This window comes from Anastrepha ludens, chromosome 5 (assembly GCF_028408465.1).
Source record: "Anastrepha ludens isolate Willacy chromosome 5, idAnaLude1.1, whole genome shotgun sequence".
NCBI classification, from domain to species: Eukaryota; Metazoa; Arthropoda; class Insecta; order Diptera; family Tephritidae; genus Anastrepha; species Anastrepha ludens.
In genome coordinates this window covers 46,314,367-46,337,242 of record NC_071501.1, presented here as the reverse complement: position 1 = coordinate 46,337,242, position 22,876 = coordinate 46,314,367, and the positions used below count along the sequence as shown (strand labels likewise).

Below are 22,876 nucleotides of genomic sequence, written 5' to 3'. Positions count from 1 at the left end.
ATGACGAACCCTTGATATGTCAAAGAGTTAGATGTTGACAGATCAACCGTCGGACCATAGGTAAACGTTTGCCACGTCAAGTGAAGGAGAGGGATATCGAGAGACGTTTGGTGACGTGTGAGATGCTCTTGAACAGCATCGATGCATCGCATCGTCACTGGGGATGAAAACTGGATCCATTATGATAACCTTAAGCGTTGAAAATGTTGGAGCGTGCAGGTTAACCGGGTCCATCGACAGCGAAAAAAAATATTCATACTTCTAAGACTTTGTTGTGCATTTGGTGGGATCAGAAGGGTGTCATCTATTATGAACTCCTTAAACTATCTAAAACCATCATTGGCGGACATTTATTGACTGAGCTCCCAAAAACTAGCGGCCGGAATGGGTCGATAGACATGACAAACTGATTTTGCTGTATGATAACGACAGGCCACACGTTGCTAGGTAGGTAGGTGGGTGGTTGTCATAAAGACACACTTAGACCTTTCGCAGGACCATTGTGATACCACTGGAGCTTATCCTTACTCTACGTGTTCCTTTTCAAACCATCCGGTTGCTTTTATAAACGAGCAGAGCTTCGTTAGTTTTAGATGGGCTATATCCGCTACATCGGTTAGAAATGCTGTATCAAGAGTGCGCAGCCTTCTCATAGCTGGGCTTTCACACTCACATAAAAGGTGTCTGACTGTTTCCTCTTCTTCTGTATTAAGACAGCTTCTACAGATATCGAAGTACGGGAGTCCTAACCTTCTAGCGTGGCTGCCTATTAAACAATGACCAGTTAATACACCTATCATTTTTCTTATAGCTTCTCTGTTAAATCTTAGCAAGATCTTCGATCGACCGCTGTTCGAGTTCGGCCATGTCTGTCTGCTTAGTTCGCATGTTGTGAGGTTTTGCCAGCTTGTATTTACCTTTTTGATGGTTTCCCTGTCTATAAGTAATTTACAAGTGGATATGGGCATGGGTATCATGGAGAATGGATCAAATCAAAAGAAATCGAATTTTTCGTCAGAGGAATCCGTATGCTGCCGGAAAGATGGAGTAAAGTTGTAGCTTCTAATGGCACATACTCTACATAGAAGCAGGGATTATTGAATTGTTTAAATAATTCGAAAATTTGGCTAAGAAAGGATGGAAACTTATTCCCATACCCAATATATAAGTATGCTTGTAATTAAATTTTAAATTGATATAGCATCGATGAAATGATTTTTTTTTAATTAAAAAAAAAATAATGTGAGCCGTCATGGGACGCCTGGCAGATGTGAAACATCGTGTGTGTAAGTAATATGCATAAAAAATAATATTATTACACGAATTAAATATAGCCTAATGAAAAAATGAAGTACTACGAATTTCTTACAGAAAATGGTAACTTTATTTAATAAACATTTATTTACATGTGATATAAAAACTCGATATTAATATCAAGCCACAATTTAAATATTTTCATCTGTGACTTCAGTAATAGTTTTATTCGATGTTTCCTCTGCCGGTATTACTGGGACGATTGGTCGATGATAACTAAAGTACGTTACAAAAGTATTGGATGAAATATTGTCAAGATATCTCACAAATGCAGCATCTTTTGTTGTTCCATATTTGGTGGTAGATTCTCTTGGATTGTTGTTGATTTGCAATTGAAATTCTTTTTTATTTCAGTTTTTTATTTGAAAATTATTAAATAAAATTTAAAAAAAATTAAATAAAAAAATGACTTTGAGTGATGAAATTTTTTGAATTTTCAGGTGGCGCAAAATTAATCATCCAGTTTTGTATTTGAAAATTATTAAATGAAATTAAAAAAAAATTAAATAAAAAAATGACTTTGAGTGATGAAATTTTTTGAATTTTCAGGTGGCGCAAAATTAATCATCCAGCTTTGTATTTGAAAATTATTAAATAAAATTTAATAAAAATTAAATAAAAAAATGACTTTGAGTGTTGAAATTTCTTGACGTTTCTGGTGGCGCAAAATTAATTATCCAGTTTTGTATTGAAAATTATTATATAAAATTAAAAAAATATTAAATAAAAAAAATATTTTGAGTGATGGAATTTTTAAATTTTCAAGTGGCGCAAAATTAATCATCCAGATTTGTATTTGAAAATTATTAAATAAAATTAAAAAAATAATAAATAAAGAAATTATATTGAGTGACGACTTTTGACCCTTACGCCCGCCATTGCTTGTCTGTTTTTTTACAGCAGCTCTACACTTCACAAATTTCAATTATGATTGACGTACTGCACTATTTGTAAATAATATATTGTAAATAATCCGATAGCATGATTAATTTTGTGTCATTTTGTATGACAATCAAAATGTGTCTTTAAAATATGCCTTCTTCCATAGGCTTAAACTTTTTATTCAAGTTCAACTTTTGCTCATTACGAGCTGGCATATCTCGAATTTGCTATTAAATAAATTTGCACTTTTCATTTCGAATTAATAAAGCAATAAATTTGGCATTGCAAAATAATTCTACTTGGTTTAAATAATTGAGTAATGCAACTTCTTTCTGCTGTGGCTCTGCTTTCTGTGACCTTTTGATATTTTTCAACTCAAACACTGAACTTCGTCATTTCTTCGCACAGAGAGCGCGCCTCAAAGGTACCCACTCTAGCCAGCCTTCCAGTTTCCCATGAATTCTCTCTAATCGAATTCCTATTATCTACATAGCAAATTACCGAACACCTTCAAAAACACATAGCGCACCAATATTTACTAAGCACTCACGAGCATCCAACTTGCCGCTCTTTAGCAACTCTAAATTTGTCTCTCTAACATGGCACACATCCTAACACACTTTAACCCACATCATTTGTGAGTTGTTCCTTTGAAATTGGCTTAGCATTTCTCATACTACTACACATAAAATATATATATGTCTACCTTAGTATAGCGTGGCGACCCGTCGCCTCGCCAACGATTCGGTTAACAAGTGAGCCTATAGATGTTTCACATCAAAAACAACAAGGTTGTATTTTCAATGCACGAATTTATTTATTTACTAATTGTCAAAGTTCCTCCACCATTAGTCGATTTCAAAAAAAAAAAAAAAAAAATTTAGGTTTAATGGACTCACTGAATCTTATTGAATCATATTTTGAAGAAACGCCACCCACAGAAATACATACATACATACATAGCATGTGCACAAAGAGAGTAAAAGTGTAGAGTGAAACACAGATACAGTAAAAGAAACAGTAACAGAAACAAAGACAATGAAAGAGACAGAGATAGTGGTATGCTATTGTATGCCGTTACCTTCAAAACTCAGCCTACTTTGAAAATAATGCAAATTACTTTGCTTATAACATGGCTCATATGTATAGTAACTGGCATTAAATTCATCATTATCACCATCGGCATTATTATCAAGATTAAGCTCATCATCACCAACAATTTCGCTATTTCCATCAGCACCACGTTCCTCAACTTTACAATCAATATTTTCTGATTTCTTATTTAACAATTCAATCGAAGCGAATTGTTTGGTCACAGACGTTGTTGGTGCCTCCATTAAAGGAGCTGATGGAGTTGTTGCATTTGTTATACCAATAGCAAGTGGAATTGTACATGTGGGTGGTGGGTACTGTGTTGACATCATTGGCACCGTCTCCGGCACCGCAAGTGCTACACCAGCTGCCATCTCATCGTCTAGCTCATGAGACATAACATGCGCATGCAATTTTGGCTATACGAGTGTCAAGGTTGTTGTTGTTTTTTGATTATTATTCGTTTGATTGTGACGAAATACATTCATAAATAAAATAATTTAGATAAACAGCTACGTACATGAGTTTCACATTAGTAAATATTAAATTATTAGTTACAATTGCTTGCAAAAAAAAATATATATATAAAAAAAGATTAAATAAATAGAAATTTGAAAAATAAAAATATTGAAGAAATTTAAAAATATAACTATTTTCAAAATTTACAGAACGCAGGAAAATCTTGTTTTTTTTCACAAAATATTGCATTTACTCACCTCACTATCTTCGCATGCGACACCATCGTCCTTGGCTGAGCATAAGCCTTGCACAAATTTTGCGTCTGTTATGGCGTCTTCGGAGGCCAAATGTGCGCGAAATTGCTTGTTTCTACGAAAGAAAATTGAAAGATATAAACATTTTCGTAAGATTGATGAAATTTGAAGTTAATTTGAATGGTACCTCAACTCCAGCTGCTGCATTTGCTGCAAATGCTTCAATTTTTGCGTTGTGCTGCGCAACTTTTCTTCCAACGAAGCATTTTCCACGCACTTTATCGAAAATTTCTCGGAGAATGATAAAATTTCTCGACGCAGCTCTTCAAGTTCCTCTCTGGAAGAGAATTGATTAAAACATTAAAATGGTGGTATACAGAGTAATGCAAAAACAAGGAAAAAAAAGTTGTTTCTAATAGCGGGCGTTCCTCGGCAGACAATGGCAAACCGAGTGTATTTCTGCCGTGAAAAAGCTCCTCATAAAAAGTAGCTGCCGTTTGGAGTCGGCTTGAAACTGTAAGTGCCTCCATTTGTGGAACAGCATCAAAGGTACGCCACAAATAGGAGAAGGAACTTGGCCAAACAATAAAAAAGGGTGTACGCACCAATTATATAGGTATATATATATATATTAGGGCGGGTCGATTTAAAAATTGCTCATTGCTCTGTGAAAATCGTATTCTAGGGATCAAAATAAGAAACTTTGCCGAAGGAACCATTCCTCTAAAACGAATTCTGATGTCCCCCAATTTGGGTCGAACTTTTTAGTTTCTCTATAACTCACTTAAATTAATTTTTTCATTTACATATGTTCTGACTAAATAAATTTCTTAAGAGAAAAAATAGATAAGTATTATTATGAATAAATAATAAATATTATTATAAATAAATAAAAATAAAGAAAAAACATAGCCATTTAGCTGTTTTTGTCATGTAAAGGCCAAAAATGGTGATATTTTGAAATGGGGGACATCAGAATTCGTTTTAGAGGTATGGTTCCTTCGGCAAAGTTTCTTATTTTGATCCCTAGAATACGATTTTCACAGAGCAATGAGCGATTTTGAAATCGACCCGCCCTAAAATATATATATATGAATCATATATATATAATATAATAATCATATATATATAGGGTAATGCAAAAACAAGATTTTTTTACAATCGTCGAATGCTTCGAAGGAAATTTCGGCCGAAAAAGTGAAAAGAGTTGAAAATTCACCGATTTGAGGCAATTAAATTATCGACTTTGTTATTCACGCCCACTTAATTAAGCTAACTCAATTAGCATTTAATGGCTTAAAATGTTTTGATTTTGTTTGTAAAAATAGAAAAATGTAAACCAAGGAAAGCCGTCATACTACCCTCATTCCGCCCCAGCTTCTTCTTCTTCTTTTTTGATTTTGATGGCATTTTTCGTGCATTTGTGAAATAATTTTATAATTGAGAACAAAATTTCATAAGTTTTTTTTTTAATTTACTCAACATCAATTTTGCTACCTCAGTCTCCACAGGGTTGTATGGATGGTAGGTAGGTAGGTGAAACGGTTGAAGTACCACTCTGGAACTCCCAAGTAGCACTAAAACACCGTTTTGATGCCATTATGAGACCTAACTAGAGCTGTTGATGTAACCGAGAAGGTTGGTGGAATTTAGGCTGGAGCACTGATCCACGCTGTCGACGAAAGGAGTCCCTTATTCGCCTGGCTGCCAAACCCGGACATTTGCAGAGAAAATTTTCAATGATTTACTTCTAGGAAGGGTCCCCACAGCTTCGGCAATAGAGATTAAATGGTAAACCTAGCTTTTCTGCGTGTGTGCCGTTCATACAATGACCGGTAAGCACTGCTACAAGTTTGGAAATTGAAAGGCGTGGAGTCCCCAGCACTACCTGCGTCCTGCATCTATTGCACTAGGGCCATAGGATTTCCGAAATACCGCTCGAAGAAAAAATGGAGCTCCATCTGATCTGTGCTTTCCTGAGAAATAAGTAGTGCAATTCCCCTTTAACAATAGTCAGGGGGATGCCGTTGACCGAGTGGAAGACCTCTGAAACCTTGACCCCTTCTTGGCAAGCTCATCAGCAAATTCATTTCCCTCTATGTTCCTATGCACTGGAATCCAGATAAGAGAAATTGTATCTGCACACCCAAGAGATTTAGTCTCCTCCTTACTGGAGTTGACCAATTTGGATCTGCACTATGGCATCGTCAGAGCCTTGATTGCAGCTTGACTATCGGAAAAAATGCTGCATATAGAATCTGAATAAATTGTTGCGGTATTAAGTATGAATTCTTAAAAACCTCAAAAGACATATTTGCCTAAACGCCGTAATGACGCAATTGGGGTGCATGCCTGAACATAGTGTATGGGAGTTATATCAATTCCTGGCCGATTTAGGGTCATAATTTGCAACATAAAGCGGAAAAGACAGGCACTTTCACTTTCCAGTTCTTTTACTTACTCATTGGCTTTGGCAGTATAGGCGGAGTGTTCGCCCTTTTGGAATTGTTTAAGGAATTCCTGCTTGAAACGCGCTACCTCCCGTTGCACTTCGCTTTGATGAGCCTTACGCATAGCATCCAAGGCAGCCAAGGTAGCCTGATAAAGCAAAAAGATAAGCATGTAATTAATTAACTCCTTGTCATAAAAAGTCAAGTTGAACGCACCTGTGTCTCCTCGGCTAAGGCGGTCTCCTTTTCCAACAGTAAGCCCTCAATTTCCTGACGATGTTTCTCCTCCAAGTCGGCAACAATGCGCCGATGTGAGGATTCCATAGCTGAGAGACCTTTTTCGCACAGAGTCTACGATCGCAAATACAGAAATAAGAAGTATTAATAAGTAAAGCTCTAAAAATAACGGTCCACCAATCTCACCCTAAGCTGTTCGATTTCAGCTTGATAGCGCTGCCGGAAGCTTTCATCATCGGTAGTTACGTTGCTAAAGTCCGGCGAGTGTGCCATCAACTGATCTCGGTATGTATCCTGTAGACACTCCAGTTGTTTACTGTGCTCCAGTTCCAACATTTCCAGCCTTCGCTCGAAACGCCTGCTACGCTCTTTCTCTTTGTTCAACTCCGATTGTAAATAGTCACGTTCCTGCAGCAACACTGCATATTCTTCATCCTGACGCGCACACTTCTCCACCAATGAATTGCTTTCCTCTTCATGCACACGCACTTCCTCCGCTTGTTCTTCGAGCCGACGTAACAATGACAGTTGATCCCCCTGCTTGCCAAGCAGCTCCTGCTCTTTGGTCTGCAATTTGCCATTTACTGTCGCCAGCTCACTTGCGCGCATCTCAAGCAATTCGTTGATGCGCTGCAGCTCGGCGCAGATAGTGCTCTTCTCACCCTCGAGTTTCTTGAATGCGTTACACTGATTCTCAAGCTGTTGCACGTAAGCGCTCTTGTCTTGGGCATGCGCCTGTTGCAATTGCGTTAGCTCGCTCTCATGCTGTTGCTGAAGTCGCAATAATTTCTCGTGCACCTGTCGGCAATGCTGACAGGGTGTGTTAAGCGCGCGATGTATTTCTTGGCAGAGTTGATCGGCGCGTTGCCTCAGATCTCCGCATTTGTGGCAAACATCTTGTAAACTTTCAATGGTGACGGTCGAACGTGGCATGGATGTTGTGGAGGCGGAAGCCTCGCATTGCAAAGCAATTAGCGAGTCCTCCAGCTGACTGAGAAATGTTGAGATTTCTGACAAAACTTGGCGATCGTTAAAGAAATCGATAGTGTGTTGTTTATAGATGAATTCGAAGTCGGCATCGGCCAGTATATCGGCGGCATTATTGATTTGTAAGTCATTTGAAAGTTCTTCGAAGAGACTCTCATACCGTTGGAGCGCAGTAATGCCAATTTTATTTGGCTGATTTGTACACTCTCTCTGAGCAAGTTCAGTATTCTCCTTAGCCAACTGCTGTTCGACGTATTCACCGCGCAGTACAATAATGCGTGCATCTACGAGTGCTTTGTGAGCTATTATGTCGGCGAAATCGGAAAGCAACTGCCGGCCTTCCGAAATTTTGCGCTCTTGCTCTAATTGAAGCCGCCACTGACCGCGTTTCATCTTCTGTATGGCCTCTTTGTAGCACTGTGCTAGCTGCGCAACTGCCAATTCCATCTCTTTACGCAGCGCATCGTGCACCGCATCAGCGAATTTCTCGAATGAAAGTCGCTCTTCAGCTGTCAGCGTATAACCGAATGAAGGGGTGAGGGATTGCTCAAAGCGCTCCGCATTACGTAGCATTATATGCGCAATCTCAGATTGCACTAGTTCGGCATTGACAGTCTCTTGAGCCTGGCGCCAGGCTTCTTGTACTGCGCCTTGCACTAAGTCGTTAGAAGAAATGTAGCTTAATGTCTCTGCCGCTAAGCCGCTGGCTAAATTTTCCATTGCATTGTTTTTATAACGCTTGGCAATCAAGTTTATTTCATTCTGTTGTCTGAGCAGATCATCCATGATGTTCTGATCAATGGGATCGAATGATTCCTTACTACTTGCTGTAACTTTGCGACAGTTTGATAACATCAGTCTCCGTGCTAACACCCCCGCCAATATATCGATTGTGCCAGTGGACTTGAGCGCACATTTCCCACTTAGCTTTGCCTTGAGCATAGTTATGAGATGAGATGTCTCCGCTACTTCAGTGCGTGTCTGTTTCTCACCAAAGAGCTCTGGATTTTCTGCGCGCATGACCGAGTCGCGTAATTTGCCGAAGCACACACTTTCAAATGCCACACGCTCAGCCAATAGTTCCATGTTCTTTCGTTCGGTAAGCTCGTTTCGCTCACGCAAAACACGACGCTGTTTGAGTAGTTCAGCGAGTTTAGTGCGTAGCTGTGATTCCAGCTGTGTTAGCGCTATCTTAACCGGATTTGAATCAGGTAGCAGCATTACATTAGGCACTGTGGATTTATCGCCACTTCCGCTGATCACGCAGGTCTCGCAAGACTCACGTATCAGTTTAACGACTTCGCTAAGGCAACGTTCCACAAATCGGTAAGAGTCCTTGCGGTCAGTAATGGGTGAGACAGACCGACGACTATGGGATGAACGTAGATTTTGCAGCTGATGGAGGCTTTGCTCTAGGCGATCTCGACTTGTGACCAAAACACTTTCGAGGCAACGCAAACGGTCCATTAAATGCTCAGAAACTTTAGAGGAGTTGCGCGTTACACTATCGATAGTTGGCGTACTGCAAGAGGGTGTAGGCGTGGATGACGAGCTAATAGAACCAGCAACTGAAGTGTCCTCTAAACGTTTTTCTAAATCATTTAGACGTAACATGAACTGCAGTGGGTCGCTATTGCTGGCATTGCTTTCGAGTGAACGCCTTCTAGAAGATTTCTTCGAAATTGAACGAGATGTCTCCGAGCTTGCATTGGTGAGTTTCTCTATCTCATCGATTTTCGACTCTAGCTCACATACCTTCAGTTCTAGCTCTTTGGGTATGCTCAACTGCTCCTTGCCCTTAAGCGAAAGTGATCTTCTACGCTCCGATTTGGCCATTTTCTGCTTCAGTGTGCGTACCTGTCGCTCCGAACTACTGTATTTTAAAGTTAAATCTTGAATGCGCGCAGCCATCATTTGAACTTGCGCACGATCCTCCAGTTCTTTGCGCTCGAGGTCTTGCTTCAGTGACGCATATGAAATTTCTAGCGAATCAAATTGATTTTGTGACTCTTTCAACTCACGCTTCATTGCTCTAATCTCATTTACGGCTTTCTCAAATCGTGTACGCAACTCGTTGTACTCATCTGCGAGCATATCACGCTCCAACGCAAAAGGATCAATATCGCCAATTTGCGTAAGGTCGCTCAACGAGTCCATGCGTTTTAGCTTACCTCGATTCAATTGACTGAAACTATTCAAACTGCTGCCTTCCAATTCGTGAACGCGCTTATAAAGCGCTTCATTCTCATCGATACCCCGTGCCAGCCGATCTTCAAGATCCTTTATCTTTTTTTGGCTCTCTTCCAACTCTTCCGTCAAACGGCCTACAATATCTTCCGCGTTGCGTTTGGTCTCCTCAAGCTGCGAAGTTAGATTATCGCGGACAGCCTCCATCTCTTGTAACCGCGCATTTAGCTGTTGCTCGGTGCGCTCCAACGTTGTAAGCAATTCAGACATGCGCGTTTCGCGCTCTTTGGCTTCGTCGCGCAGCATATTACGCTCCTTTTCCGCCACGCTAAGGCGGAATTGTAATTCCTTGTCAATGTTGAGTTCCTCCTGTACGGGATGCATCGCAGGTGGTGGTGAAAGCTCATCCGAACCAACACTGTCCACGGTGCTGCGACGAGATGTTGGCGGTGATGAGTGACTGCGCTTGTGTGATCTTGCGGTCGTTGAGGCTACCGAGCGCGAATACAAACGTTCGCGATTTCGAAGCAACGAAGTTGTAATAGGCGGGGAAGGAGAAAGCGGTGAGCCCCAGTCAACGCTGTCGCGGCGGCCACCCTCAGAAGCCGTGCGATACTCCTCGTCCGAGGAAAAATGCGCTGTCTTTGGTGTAGATGGCGTTGTAGAGGCGCTAACAACTTTGACCGGGGTATTACTAACAGGTTGTAGCAGAACTTGCGGTGTGGCGGGTGGACTAGTTTCATTCAGGTGCTGATGATGAACGGAAGTGTGCTTGGATGTTGTTGGTGGCTTTTTCTGCATTTCATGATTGCGTTGCGCCTTAATGAAGTCCTTCTCAATTTCACTCTTCATTTTTGTATTGCCAGCACCGTCTTTAATAACTAACTCTACTGTAGGCGGCACATCACCATCTGTAAGTGGCGCGTTGCCGTTGCCCGAACTACTTGCTGGCAACAAGGCCGGCAAACCGGCAATATTTCGTAATATGGCGATCCAACTGTTGCGTGAGCTGGGCGAAAGACTCGCTAAAATGAGGCGCCGCTGATCCCAAGATGTCAGCTGAAAAGCATAGCTTTTGCTGGCACTCACTTCCGCCACATTAGTCAGACTATTCACATCCAACACGCCGTCCAGCACGCCACGCTCCTCCGACACCGGATCACGATAGTAGAAAAGTGCCGCACCACTCAACGAGAACCAATGCTTCGTCCAGTCACCGGTGCGGTTATCTTGCTTCATTAACCAACCCTTTTTGGCGTTGAGTGACTCTTCGACAGGCGGATTGACACGTAACTCCGCCGTCTTAGCCAGGTAGTTGGTGGAGAGATCGTCAAGATTACAGCCGCCATCCGGATCGCCTCTTTCGTGCGTCTGCTGTTGTTGCTGATTGTGGTGCTTAGGTTGCTGCAAATGTTGTTGGCGATGTTGATTGCTTTCGTGTTTCTGCTGTAGATTTTTCAATTGTAATTGCAATCGTGGACTAGATTTGCACTTATTACTGCTCAGACCAATACCACCAACCCCCTTTCCAATTTCATTTGTACTATTGTTGTTCTTATTGTTGCTATCATTTGTCGAAGTTATAATGTTGTTATTATTGGTGTTGTTAATATTGCTGCTGCTGGATGTCGATAACACTGGCGGTATCTTCTTCACTATGGCCGAAACAATGGCAGGCGTCGAATTCGCTGCCAATGGTAATGACTTTGGTCTCAAACTAGCAATACTGTTCTGTTTCTGTTGTTGCTGTTGCTGCTGATGATGATGCTGTAATTGTTGTTTGTTCGTTGGTCGATGGTAATCGGTTTCATCACGCGAATTTTTCTCTTGTGCCGTCGCCGCCGTATGATGCAGATGACTATTGAGTACATTATTGACAGTTGTGTTGGACCAGCGATTTTTCTGTTGACTTAGATTTGTTATAGTGTTGGCGATGTCTTTGAATGTCTTCTCGTCGCGTCGGATATCCTCGATGAGTAGACATGATGATGAGACTAAAAGTAAGGAAATGAAGAGAAAACAAAAAAAATTCGACATAAGTGGTTTGTAAGTATAAAATTTATTGCAAATGCAAGCTAAAGTTAAAATCGCTCTGGGAATGAAACTATTAAAGGCGTTGCGAGCGAAGACAGAGTGACGAAAAGATTAAAGCAATCAGAAGAGATACTTATACTTATATTAGAATTTAATGTTGCGAATATGTTCTAAAAATCTTAAAACTTAATTTCTTTACCAATAACATTGAAATCGTGCAAAGTATGCCGCAAATGATGGAAAATCTATTACTCCTGAAATATGTTCGAGTGCGATGAACGCGAAAAATGTAACTCAACTGCTTGCTAGTGCTTAACTGGATCAGTGAATCCTTATAGCTAAAATTATGAAAATTATTTTCCATAGACATTTCCCAATTTTTTTGATGCGCAGTGACTGAGTGACGCAAAAGGCATGCAATGAAGGCGGGCATATGATGTTGCTACCTATCCATGTGTTATTTAAAATGGTAAAAATAATAGTGCGGCGCATAAAATTCTAATACTGATTTGTTCCGCCTCCGAGTAAAAGTTTATTTTTAAAACTATTGTAAATGAAAAATATTCTAAACGAAATTCTCTTCAATATAAATATCTACTATATGGGAAAGAACAAGTATTTCTCCTTGCAGTTGCCTCAACTGGCAACGCAACAGAGAGTCCTGCCAACCCAATGATACCATTATTGGCGCTTTCTGACTCCCCTATAACTTACGAATAGCTGAATTATTTCTGGACCCTCTGTGAAAAGCTTAATGGACCTAAAAGGCGGCTCCGAGGCGGCCAATTGGAATCGCTCTACGCTAGTCGATAACAAGATTTTTGAAATTAGCAGTCATAAAATTCTTGTAATGAGATTTGTATCTACGATACAACGATCAAAGATAAAAGTTAAATATATTGATTTGTGAAGCTTTAAGACGATTTACAAATAGAGAAAGCTTTACAGCACTTCGCTGGCTGTCAAAGATGACAGCTTTAGAGACGCACAAAGTTGTTCACGTTGAAAAATTTTTGATAGGGACTTTGGATGGAGTGGGTGACTACCATTTTTAACACAAAATAATGCCAAAAGTGATTTTTAACATAGTCACCCCTCGGTAAACGATCGATGGCATTTCCTTCATGAAAAATCGTTACAGAAAGATGATTGTCAGATTCAGAGACGGCATGAAACTGTAGGCAAATCCACTCATAGTAAAACAATAAGATGCATAACGCCAAAGAAAGATAATAATTTAGGCCAAATTTCTAAAAGAGGATTTGTGGTGAATTACTTACATCGAGAATCGTATGAAGGCAATGGCTCTGAAAAGTTGAGAGGCCGTGACACAAATTTTATAAAAACTTTTTTTATCCGCTCAACTCTTTTTATGTAGGTAATTGGCTTGAAGCTCGCCAGATAAAAGCGGCATATTCCAAACGGGCGCTAACAAATGCTATGCAGAACTTTTTAAGCGTATAAGATCTGAGAAAAGTGTAAAATTGCGCCGGATAAAGGCTAACATAGCGTAAGCATTCAGAATTAAATAATCTTTATGATTACTGAATGTGAGTTTAAAGTCGAAAAATATCATTGTATCTTTAATTTCGGCTACAGTTTTCAGTTTAGACCCCGAAATATTCTATGGCCTTCGATTTTCTTGAACCAACTACTTGAAAGCATTTGTCTGTATTCAAATACACTCGTACACAATTTTTCTCGCGTCAAGAATAAACTTTGTCCAGATCAGAGTGCAATAAAACTGAATCTTCAACATTCAAGTAAATTTTAAATTAAAATTTTTAAATTCGGACTAAATTTTAATATCCTCATTCGAAAATTGAAAACATGAACTTATGTATATGATTAATAATATACAGAGAAGTGGGCCGAGGATACTATGTAGCTTGAGGAACACCAGACGATACCTGAATAGAACAGTACAGGAAGTTGTGTTTTCCAGTACAACTGAGCAGGTCGTACTAGATAAATATGATGCTATCCAATTTAGGAAGGTGAAATGGAATCCGAAATACGCTAATTTACTTTTATAAAAAATACAATTTTTATGAAGACCCTAAAAAAGCCCTCGAAAAGTCAGTGTATTGTAGATGGCATCTACTTGATAGCCAGCCGTAAACCTAACGATACAGTGCTCAGAAAAAATTGCATGGTTTGAAACATTAGACCTTCGACTAAAAAAGATGATTCGGGCTTATTAGCCTAGACATAGCAAAAACCAGCTTCGTCTTTAGAACCGTCTCAGATAAGTTCGAAATAGTTGCCAATTTCGTAAAAGATCTATAGTTTGTGACGTCATTCTTATTCCCAGTTTTAAAGAATGGAGTTATGTGAGCTACTTCCAAATCTTGCAGAAATAAACTAGCAGCGAGCGTTTTATTCAAAATTAACACTAATGGCTTTGTAAGTGAGAAGCAGTTTTTGAGGAGAACAGGCGAAAAAGAACATCAACAAATATTAGGTTATGGTATTAAACTAATTTTTAAATTTTTGGTATTAAATTAGTTTTTATAATTTTGAGTTTTATTCGAAGTTAAAAACTATGTTGAAGATGAAAAAACTATCTTCGGTTCTCTTTGAAGGGTTAGTGGTAGTCAGAATTAAAAAAAATTGGATCTTTTTTTATTTTAAAAATATTGTGTGAAAATTTGAAGTGAATCCGACAAATACTTTTCGAGTTATTCAACAATTAACAAAGGGCGCTCGGGCGCTCCGGAGCGTTCGCAAAAGTGTAAACGCGTTTTTTGTACTGGTGATCATTGTACTGGTGATCATTATACTGCTTTTGAAAAACATAAAAAACTCGTGAATGATCGAATAATTTTCTTTTTTTTTTTAAACAATTAATTGTAGTTTTTTTCTCGAAAATCTGAAAAATATTTCCTGAGGCCTGTTTGAAAAAAAAAACAAAGAAACTTCGATCAAGCATAAGATTATCTATTAATAAAACTAATTTCTCTTGTCCGATTGATTTTAGATGAATCTCCAAGGACTTGTGATGATCACCGCAAGGGACTTCTGGAGAAACGGGCTTCATACAAACAGCGATAAGTTTTAGAATTATTAATTTTTTTTTGAAACTTTGCCAAAATCAATTCAAAACATGAAGTATTAATGCTATGTTTTTATTTTTGTAAAATAAAGCAACTGACTGGCAAAAAAAAATTATTGATAATCATCATTTTTTCGGGCCTCTGACTTCCCGTAAGCCCTTAACATTTTTATAAAAGCTTTTTTTTAATTTTTCGCACTTTTTTCAGAAAACAAATTGTTTGGCCATTTTTCACAAAACACATCCCATCAGATTTTTTAGCCAAGACTTAGTTTTCATAGAAACTTAGAGGTTGTTACTCCTAGCGATATTTTCCATCGCCCGTGCTTACAATGTTTTTTTTTAACTTTTATCTCTACTGTGGCTTTAACGCGTTTCCATATATTATATTTACGAGGAATATTATTCAAAATATGTAAAAAAGTTATATGGCAGCATGATTCACTCACGGCTCTCTATTTACTAAAATAAAGGGTGGTTAAGCTTCAAGGGCCGGTGTTGATTTTCAATAAAACACAATTTTTTTAGGAAATTATTGTCATTTCTCTTTATTATGATAATACTGGTATGGCTCAATTATGTGTGGTACAAAATTTTGGCCAAATAGGCCATCCGATGGTCCAAATTTTCGATGACGCTGAGGCATAATTGAGGTTCTATGCCGAATTATCTCATCCTACAGCTCTTAAATTGTTGCTGGCTTATCGACGTACACCTTTTTTTCACATAACCCCAAAGAAAGAAGTCCAACGGTGTCGTTGACGTTTAGGCGTGGTTCATATTCAACATCGGCCCTTGAAATTTAACCACCCTTTATATAACTTGAGGTCTAAAACCTGCACCACTCTAAGTTAAATGAAGTTTAGGCTAATTAGCAACACATAGAATTCTGTCTAAGTCTTGGCTAACACAGCACTTATATTCAAATACGTACAGCTAATCAGTGAAAATTTCACTTTAGCTTTAGCGAAGCAAATCAGTGAACAGGACAACTCGAGCTCACAGCAAGTCATACACATAAGGAAATAAGGCCTCTTCTATTCGCCATTTCCCCGCTCGCTATCTCTAGCTTACAGTTTTATGCTTACTCCGAACAGTAGATGTTTTTGATGCGAAGTTTCTCCTTGCCTGCCTAGACCGCTATTGGAAAATACTTTTCTATTATTTGATGTTTCATGTCAACAGTGGGTTAAGAAACCACTCTGCTACTTAACCCGCGTAGAATTAGAATATACGATTACGTTTGAAAAATTGTCGCATAAAAGCTCTCCATGTATGCCTTAAGCCCTTTAAGCATTCAGTAAGTTATTTATGTGGATCTTAATCTAAAACCATGTACCCTAAAAACGCTAAACGAATATTTTGTTCATAAACTGACCCCATACTAAACAGGCGAACATATTTTTAGGCCCCACATTTGCAAAGTGAATGGGATACGGAAAAAATTCCTTAAAGATTCTTGCTTTGAAGCTTGACAGGCTTCCTCCTGCTTCAAATATTAGACTTACATTTAGCATGCGTGGGGTAGTTATCATCTTTGAGCTCTAAGTAATGAACACTTTGTGAGCTTTTCTGAGCCAAATCAAGCGAATGGCATATATTCCTACCTACTCGTACATATAAATGCACATAATTCAGCGATTCATGAGTGATTAGATTGAAAATATTTTACATTTATGACAAGCGTTGGCTGACAAGGCGGCTTCTAAATAGAAAAAAATATATTCAGGTGCTATACGATGAGTGAAATGATAGATGAAGCCAAAGTTTGCGAAAACGTAATGCTTTTAATTAAAGAAAAAAAGTTGATTAAAGAATTGGCTAGGTGCTTGTTCTATATTTATATGTATAAGTAGTACATTAGATTAGGCAGAAGCGCTTAAAAAATTGAGCAAAAAAAAAATTCTGATATAATTTTTTATATTACAACAAAAAAATTAAGTTAGCAAAGACTTTGAAAAGCGCGATTTTTTATAAGAGTAAATAAATTTATTTTTCATTGTACACATACAATTTTTTTTTAGTTGAGCATATTTTTAATTTACGTGTGTCCTTTAAGCACGACGAGGCACTGAAGCATTAATATGGGTAAGTAGAAAAAATTGGAGTCTTAGTTAATAAATCTTAGGCACAAAATATTTTAAAAACATTCAGTTCACGCTATAGAGCCCGAATTAGAATAGGGGGAATGATATGGCGATGACAGAATGAATGTGAAAAAAGTGAGTGATTTCATGTCAAGCGATTCAAGTATTTTGGAGGTTTTAATATCAGAAGAAGTTAACTGCACAAATAAAAAAAAAAAATATAATTTTGAGATTTACTCAATATTGAAAATTTTAGTATAATTTCTTAAAGTCAAATACTTGCAGTTCTTATTAACACTTGTTTGATTTTTTTAACAAAAAATTCTTGATCAAGTAAAAGTACACTTTTGAAAAAAAAACATTTTTTTTTTACCAAAAATTTCTTGTTCAAAAAAAAGGTTTTTTGTAAAAAGTTTTATTTCGTTTTGATTAACTAATAGAGAAAAATATTTTGATTTGTGGTAAGCACCCCCACCCCTTAGATTTTTGCTTAATTTCTTCATTAAGCTCTTGCGCTATTTGCACGTCTTCAGAGCTTTCTGTGCTCCTTACTTAAATAAAAGAATGCAAGCGTGAGTTACAAATTCCACAAACTGAATATTTACCTGCATTGAGTTTAGGTCTAGACATTGACGTTATTATGATAGGTAAAATGAGGTAAAACCCAACATCAAACTACAACATTAAGTCTAGACATTAACTGAAATTATTCTAAGTAAAAGCTCATTTGGAAATTTTTTTGCACGGGATAGTCATACGCTTTTGGAAATTAATTTATAACGCAATAGGTTAATAGTTAAGACTATGCTCAGTAATCCCAAAAAGTTTCATAATGGGATTCCATTAGATTTTGGAGTTATATTCAAGGTCATACAGCTACTTAGTGAGAAAAACCATGTATCTGCTTCCTAATGTATAGTATTTACGTGTGTGCGTAGCGACGTTCCGATGAATTTGGAAATACGAGTACGAGCGCTAGCACTGCGTTTGGGCAATATTTTGCACTGACTTTTTGCCCCAAAAGTTATGAGGATACTGATTCATATCAGTTTCAGGGATTACAAAACATAGTCTAAGCTATGAATAAAAAAAGTTTAAGAAAATCTGAGGGAAGTGTTTTCAAAAATGCTTAAATAAATTTCTCCCAAATATTTAAAAAAAAAATTAATTTTTTTCAAAGTATATTTTATCCTAAGGAATTAATAAAGATGTTAAAGAAATCACTCAATACCGACACTGAATAAATTACATTTTATAAAATTTTTTCTCAAAATTCGTGGAGCTTAAAAATATACCTATTTTCAGAAAAATTCAAATAAAAACCATTCTCAAAATACTTGGATCACTTGACATGGAATCGCTCATATACTATTATTGGAAAGTTGTGCTACCACTTTAATAAAATCTAGTTCATGGAAAAATATAATACAATATATATACATAGATATATGTATGTACATCTAACACATTTCAGCTCTGAAATGCTCTTAACAAAGGATATAACGGATAAGGATGTAACGATCTGAAAAAAGCTCAAGTCAATTCCGGAAATTGGTCAATAAAATGCAGACAAATTAAGTTACTAGTAAATTCTAAATGTCGACCATCACAATAATCTCCTTCTAACCCTACACAATGATTTACGCATTTGAAGTATCCTTGGTAATCTTCTGAAGTTAACCCTATCAGCACCTCGATTACACCTTCCTTGACCTTTTATATGGTGCCATTATGGCTGCCATTGAAGTGTGGCTTAACCTCGAAGAATTAGAAAAGTTGCTCCCAGATGCTAACATATGTAGGACTATCCATGCACGATTATTGATGCTGCGGATATCGAAGAAAACTAACAACATTGCCTTCTGCCGCGCCTTTGTGGATCTCAAGGCTATATTCAAATATGCAGGTCTCATTTCTAGTGACTATCTGATTCAGCTAATCTTTGCTCTGCTCTGAATGCGGAATAATAAATCCTCGCAGATCGATTTTCACTAATCTTCACGATGCCACTAAGAAAGTTACTCTAGAAAAATACGCATAAAACACAAAATAAACGTCCTATTGGTTTCGACTGGAACTAAAGGGTGGTCCCCACTTATCAGATATATGTTTACGAAGTTCTCGAGTTATTACGGAAATTCCCGGAAATAAATTGTCATAACTGGTACATCCGATCTTCATTATAAATTCGTTTATAGCAAAATTAATCACCCATTTTTAATTTTTGCAAATGACGTTATACTTCAATCATATTTGACACTTGTAAACCAGACAGCTACAGTATACAAGCAAGGGAGTGCATAAAGGCCAAAATAGAGATTTCCATTACTAAAAATATTTTTTATTTATTTAGTAAATAAGGCATAATAAACATCATTTAAATGTCCACCATGAGCACTTCCACAGGTCAAATCTGCCAAGAGTTGATCCATGAATGCCTCATTCTTCAGAACGTCGATTTATCGATGTTGTTGAGTGTAGGTTGTTCAGCAACACTTTGCGCTACAGCAGCCAAATACTCAACAGAAGCTGTAGTTTTTGGTCTGCCAGTCCTTTTTCTGTCCTCGGCAGAACCAGTTTCTTGACATTTTTTCAACAATCTTTGAATTGTCCACTCATTTAAATGGTTATTATACCACATTATGTGATATATTTTCCTTAAAGATCCACCATTTTCGTTATAAGTTTCAATAGCTTTAACGCATTGGCTTACCGTGTAAAACTGTACATCTGCCTACTTGCCAAATGTTAAAGATGCCATAAAAAAGATACCCTTTAGGAATTATTCACTACTGACATCTAGGCGACATTTTTGAAAGACCCGTTTTTAGAAAAGAAATATTTTGTATGATGAAAATTTGTATGAGAGTTGCTTTTTTATTATATCACATTAAATATTAAAATACATAGAATTTAAATTTAATTGCTTATTTATTCATTGATATCTATTTTGCCCCCTTCAAAGTAGTCCCTATGAGATATTATGCACTTCAAACAATAATTTTTTTATCTTGTTCACTTCCTCCTTCGATGTCGTTTTTATCTCGTCAATCGTAGCATAGCATCGTCCTTTCATGGGCCTCTTCAGTTTCGGGAACAAGTAAAAGTCACCGGAATACGGTGGCTGTGGCATCATTAGTGTGTTGTTTTTGGCCAAAAAGTCGCGCACAAGCAGGGGCGTGTAAGCAGGGGCGTTATCGTGATGCAAGAGCCAATTTTTGTTCTTCCACAAATCCGGGCGTTTCACGTTTCTGGCGGATTACTTCGCGCAAATTGCACATAACTTGCAGGTAATATTCCTTATTGATCGTTTTACCCTGTGGCAAGAATTCATGATGCATAACGCCCCTGCAATCGCTGCAATCGAAGAAAACGGTAAGCAAAACTTTAACATTCGACCGAACTTGGCGCGCTTTTGTCGGTTTTGGTTCGTGCGGCAGCTTCCATTGGGATAATTGAGCTTTGGTTTCCACGTCATAACCATCAACCCACCATTCGTCACCAGTTATGATCCTCTGAAGCAAATTTGGGCCGTCGCGGACAGAGTCCAACATCTCATTAGCAATGTTTATGCCATGTTGCTTTTGTACGAAATTGAGCAGTTTTGATACGAATTTTGCGGCGACCCGTCTCATGCCCAAATCATTCAAAAAACTCGAATGGCACGAGCCAATCGATATGTCTACGACCTCAGCAACTTCTCTAACAGTGATTCGACGATACCATTTTCTACATTTCATAAATTTTTTCGTCTGTTGTTGAAGTGCTCGGGTGTCCGGCACGCTTTTCGTCGTTCACATCTTCTCGGCCTTCTGAGAACATTTTGTACCACCGATAAACGTTGCTTTGGTGTAAAATAGATTCTCCGTATGACACAGTCCACATTCGGAATGCATCCGCGCACTTAATCTCGTTTTTCACACAAAATTTGATACAGGTTCTTTGATCCATCTTTTTGAATAGGTAAAAATCGAAGACGAGCCGAGAGACACGTGCAAGCAAAGCAGCTGTCAACAATTAACTGAACATTCAAAATGGCCGAACTCGTCGGCATGAGTGAGAGACATGAGTACCAACATAACGCCACAAAAAAATCGAAATTCGGATATACGTAACCTGCGAAAATTCAAAATTTGCGATACTTTGTGAATACACCTCGTATGTGACATATCCTCGTACGCTTTACACGTCACGTCAGTCAAATGCGTTGCCGCAACGGGCCTTTAAAGCTGTTACTGGGCCAATACAGAACAAGAAGAAGACGAAGGCATTTGCTTCTTTTCTTCTTCTTGATTGGTGAGATAGCCACTTAAGCGATTTTGGCGGAGTTTAGTTATACAAACTTATTAAGTATTTTTTTTTATTAATCCACATATCGCCCTCAAATTATTTATGTTTTTTATTTATACACATGCACATACGTGTAGATCAGTGACCAATATACTGTAGGTATGTATGACTTAAACGGTAAAACGGAGTTCCATTCTTCTCTGCATAACTTAGTTAAACATGAGTCAGACCTCTTTATTTGCGCGACATTTGTGCTTAACACCAAAAATCGGTTTTAATGCACTAAAGTTTTTAACTTTTTTCTTTTTTGCTCTTTTACTTGAATACAGATATTTTCATACACATATATTTTACACAGAAATTATCAACTTTACGCCATAAAAAATACACGCATGCGCATATTCGTACACTCACCATACTCTATTTACGACGAGTGTGTGTGCACAGCAAACTGCTTATGACTGCAAGCGATTCAATAAGATTTTCATGCGCGGTTGAATTTTAACAGGTCCGTGAAGAGTTAACAACAAATAAAACATCACACGCACTAAGTGGCTACAGGCGTTTACTAAGCGGCGGCCAGACAGACAGAGTGCCATGCTAACCATCCTAACTCACTAGCGAATGAACAAATAAAAGCAGTTCCATTGCACATACAAACATACACACACCTACTAAATGGGGAGGGAGTAGTAGCAGAGGAGTTGCTAGTTTATATTAGTGGTGGATGAGTTGCTAGCGGGGCCAATAAGCGGAAAGCTGAGGGGCCTAAGTTGACTGTTAGTCTTCCCTTAGCCGAGAGTTTTGAGAAAAAGTCAGTACTAAAGCTCAACATTTCGACGCATTAAAGCAATAAATAAAAACGGATAAATGTTGGTTTTTGTGCTTGAAGAAAATGACCATACACTATGGATTTCTTTATGCTGGTGCTGGTGCTGGTGCTTTACGCAACAATAAGCACACACAAATATGTTTTGAAAAAGTCAGCAGTTCGCTAGACATCGCTAACTGGTCCATAAGCGCTATAGCTTAGCAGTCTAAAGGATGCGCTGAGCAGTGCACACTGAACGCAGAACATTGCTGGCATTGATCCAATACTAGCACTCATCAGTATTGTTGTTGTTGTTATGTTGCCTAGTACACATGCACATACATACGTGTGTGTTGGTGGCGGTGGTGCAAATATGTGGTAGTGTTTGTGGTGCATACCAGGAGCGCGTAAATGCTATGTTTATCTTGATTGAGCAGCGCCTTTATGAGTTTAAAGTGAGTTGGCGGCAGAGTCTGGACAGACTAATTCGAGACTCATATTGGTGTCGCGTTGTGTTTTGTTGCTTTGCACTGTTTAGGGACGGTGCATGGCTGTCGGTGATAGTCAAGTTAGTGTTGCGTTATGCTCATCATCATACTGATCACTTTAGGGTGGTACCACTACAGCATCAGCATCAGCAGCAGCAGCGGCGGCAGCAGCACAAACTGCAACAACAACATAGATGAAGATTTGCAGTGCGAATGTGAAAAAGGTTCAAGGTTATTGTGTTAAATGAG

The 22,876-nt window shown here is 38.2% G+C and overlaps 1 protein-coding gene across 1 annotated transcript in view; it reads right to left on the bottom strand.

Annotated features, from left to right (window-relative positions):
- LOC128863059 (protein outspread) overlaps positions 1-22,876 on the bottom strand; it is a 51,026-nt gene that overhangs the window by 1,458 nt on the left and 26,692 nt on the right. Inside the window, exons 3-7 of the mRNA XM_054101957.1 lie at positions 6,875-11,856; positions 6,668-6,802; positions 6,463-6,599; positions 4,189-4,338; positions 4,005-4,116 (exon numbers count right to left, since the gene is read on the bottom strand). Coding sequence (XP_053957932.1) covers positions 4,005-4,116; positions 4,189-4,338; positions 6,463-6,599; positions 6,668-6,802; positions 6,875-11,856 — 5,516 coding nt within the window. The remainder of the gene's footprint in view (positions 1-4,004; positions 4,117-4,188; positions 4,339-6,462; positions 6,600-6,667; positions 6,803-6,874; positions 11,857-22,876) is intronic.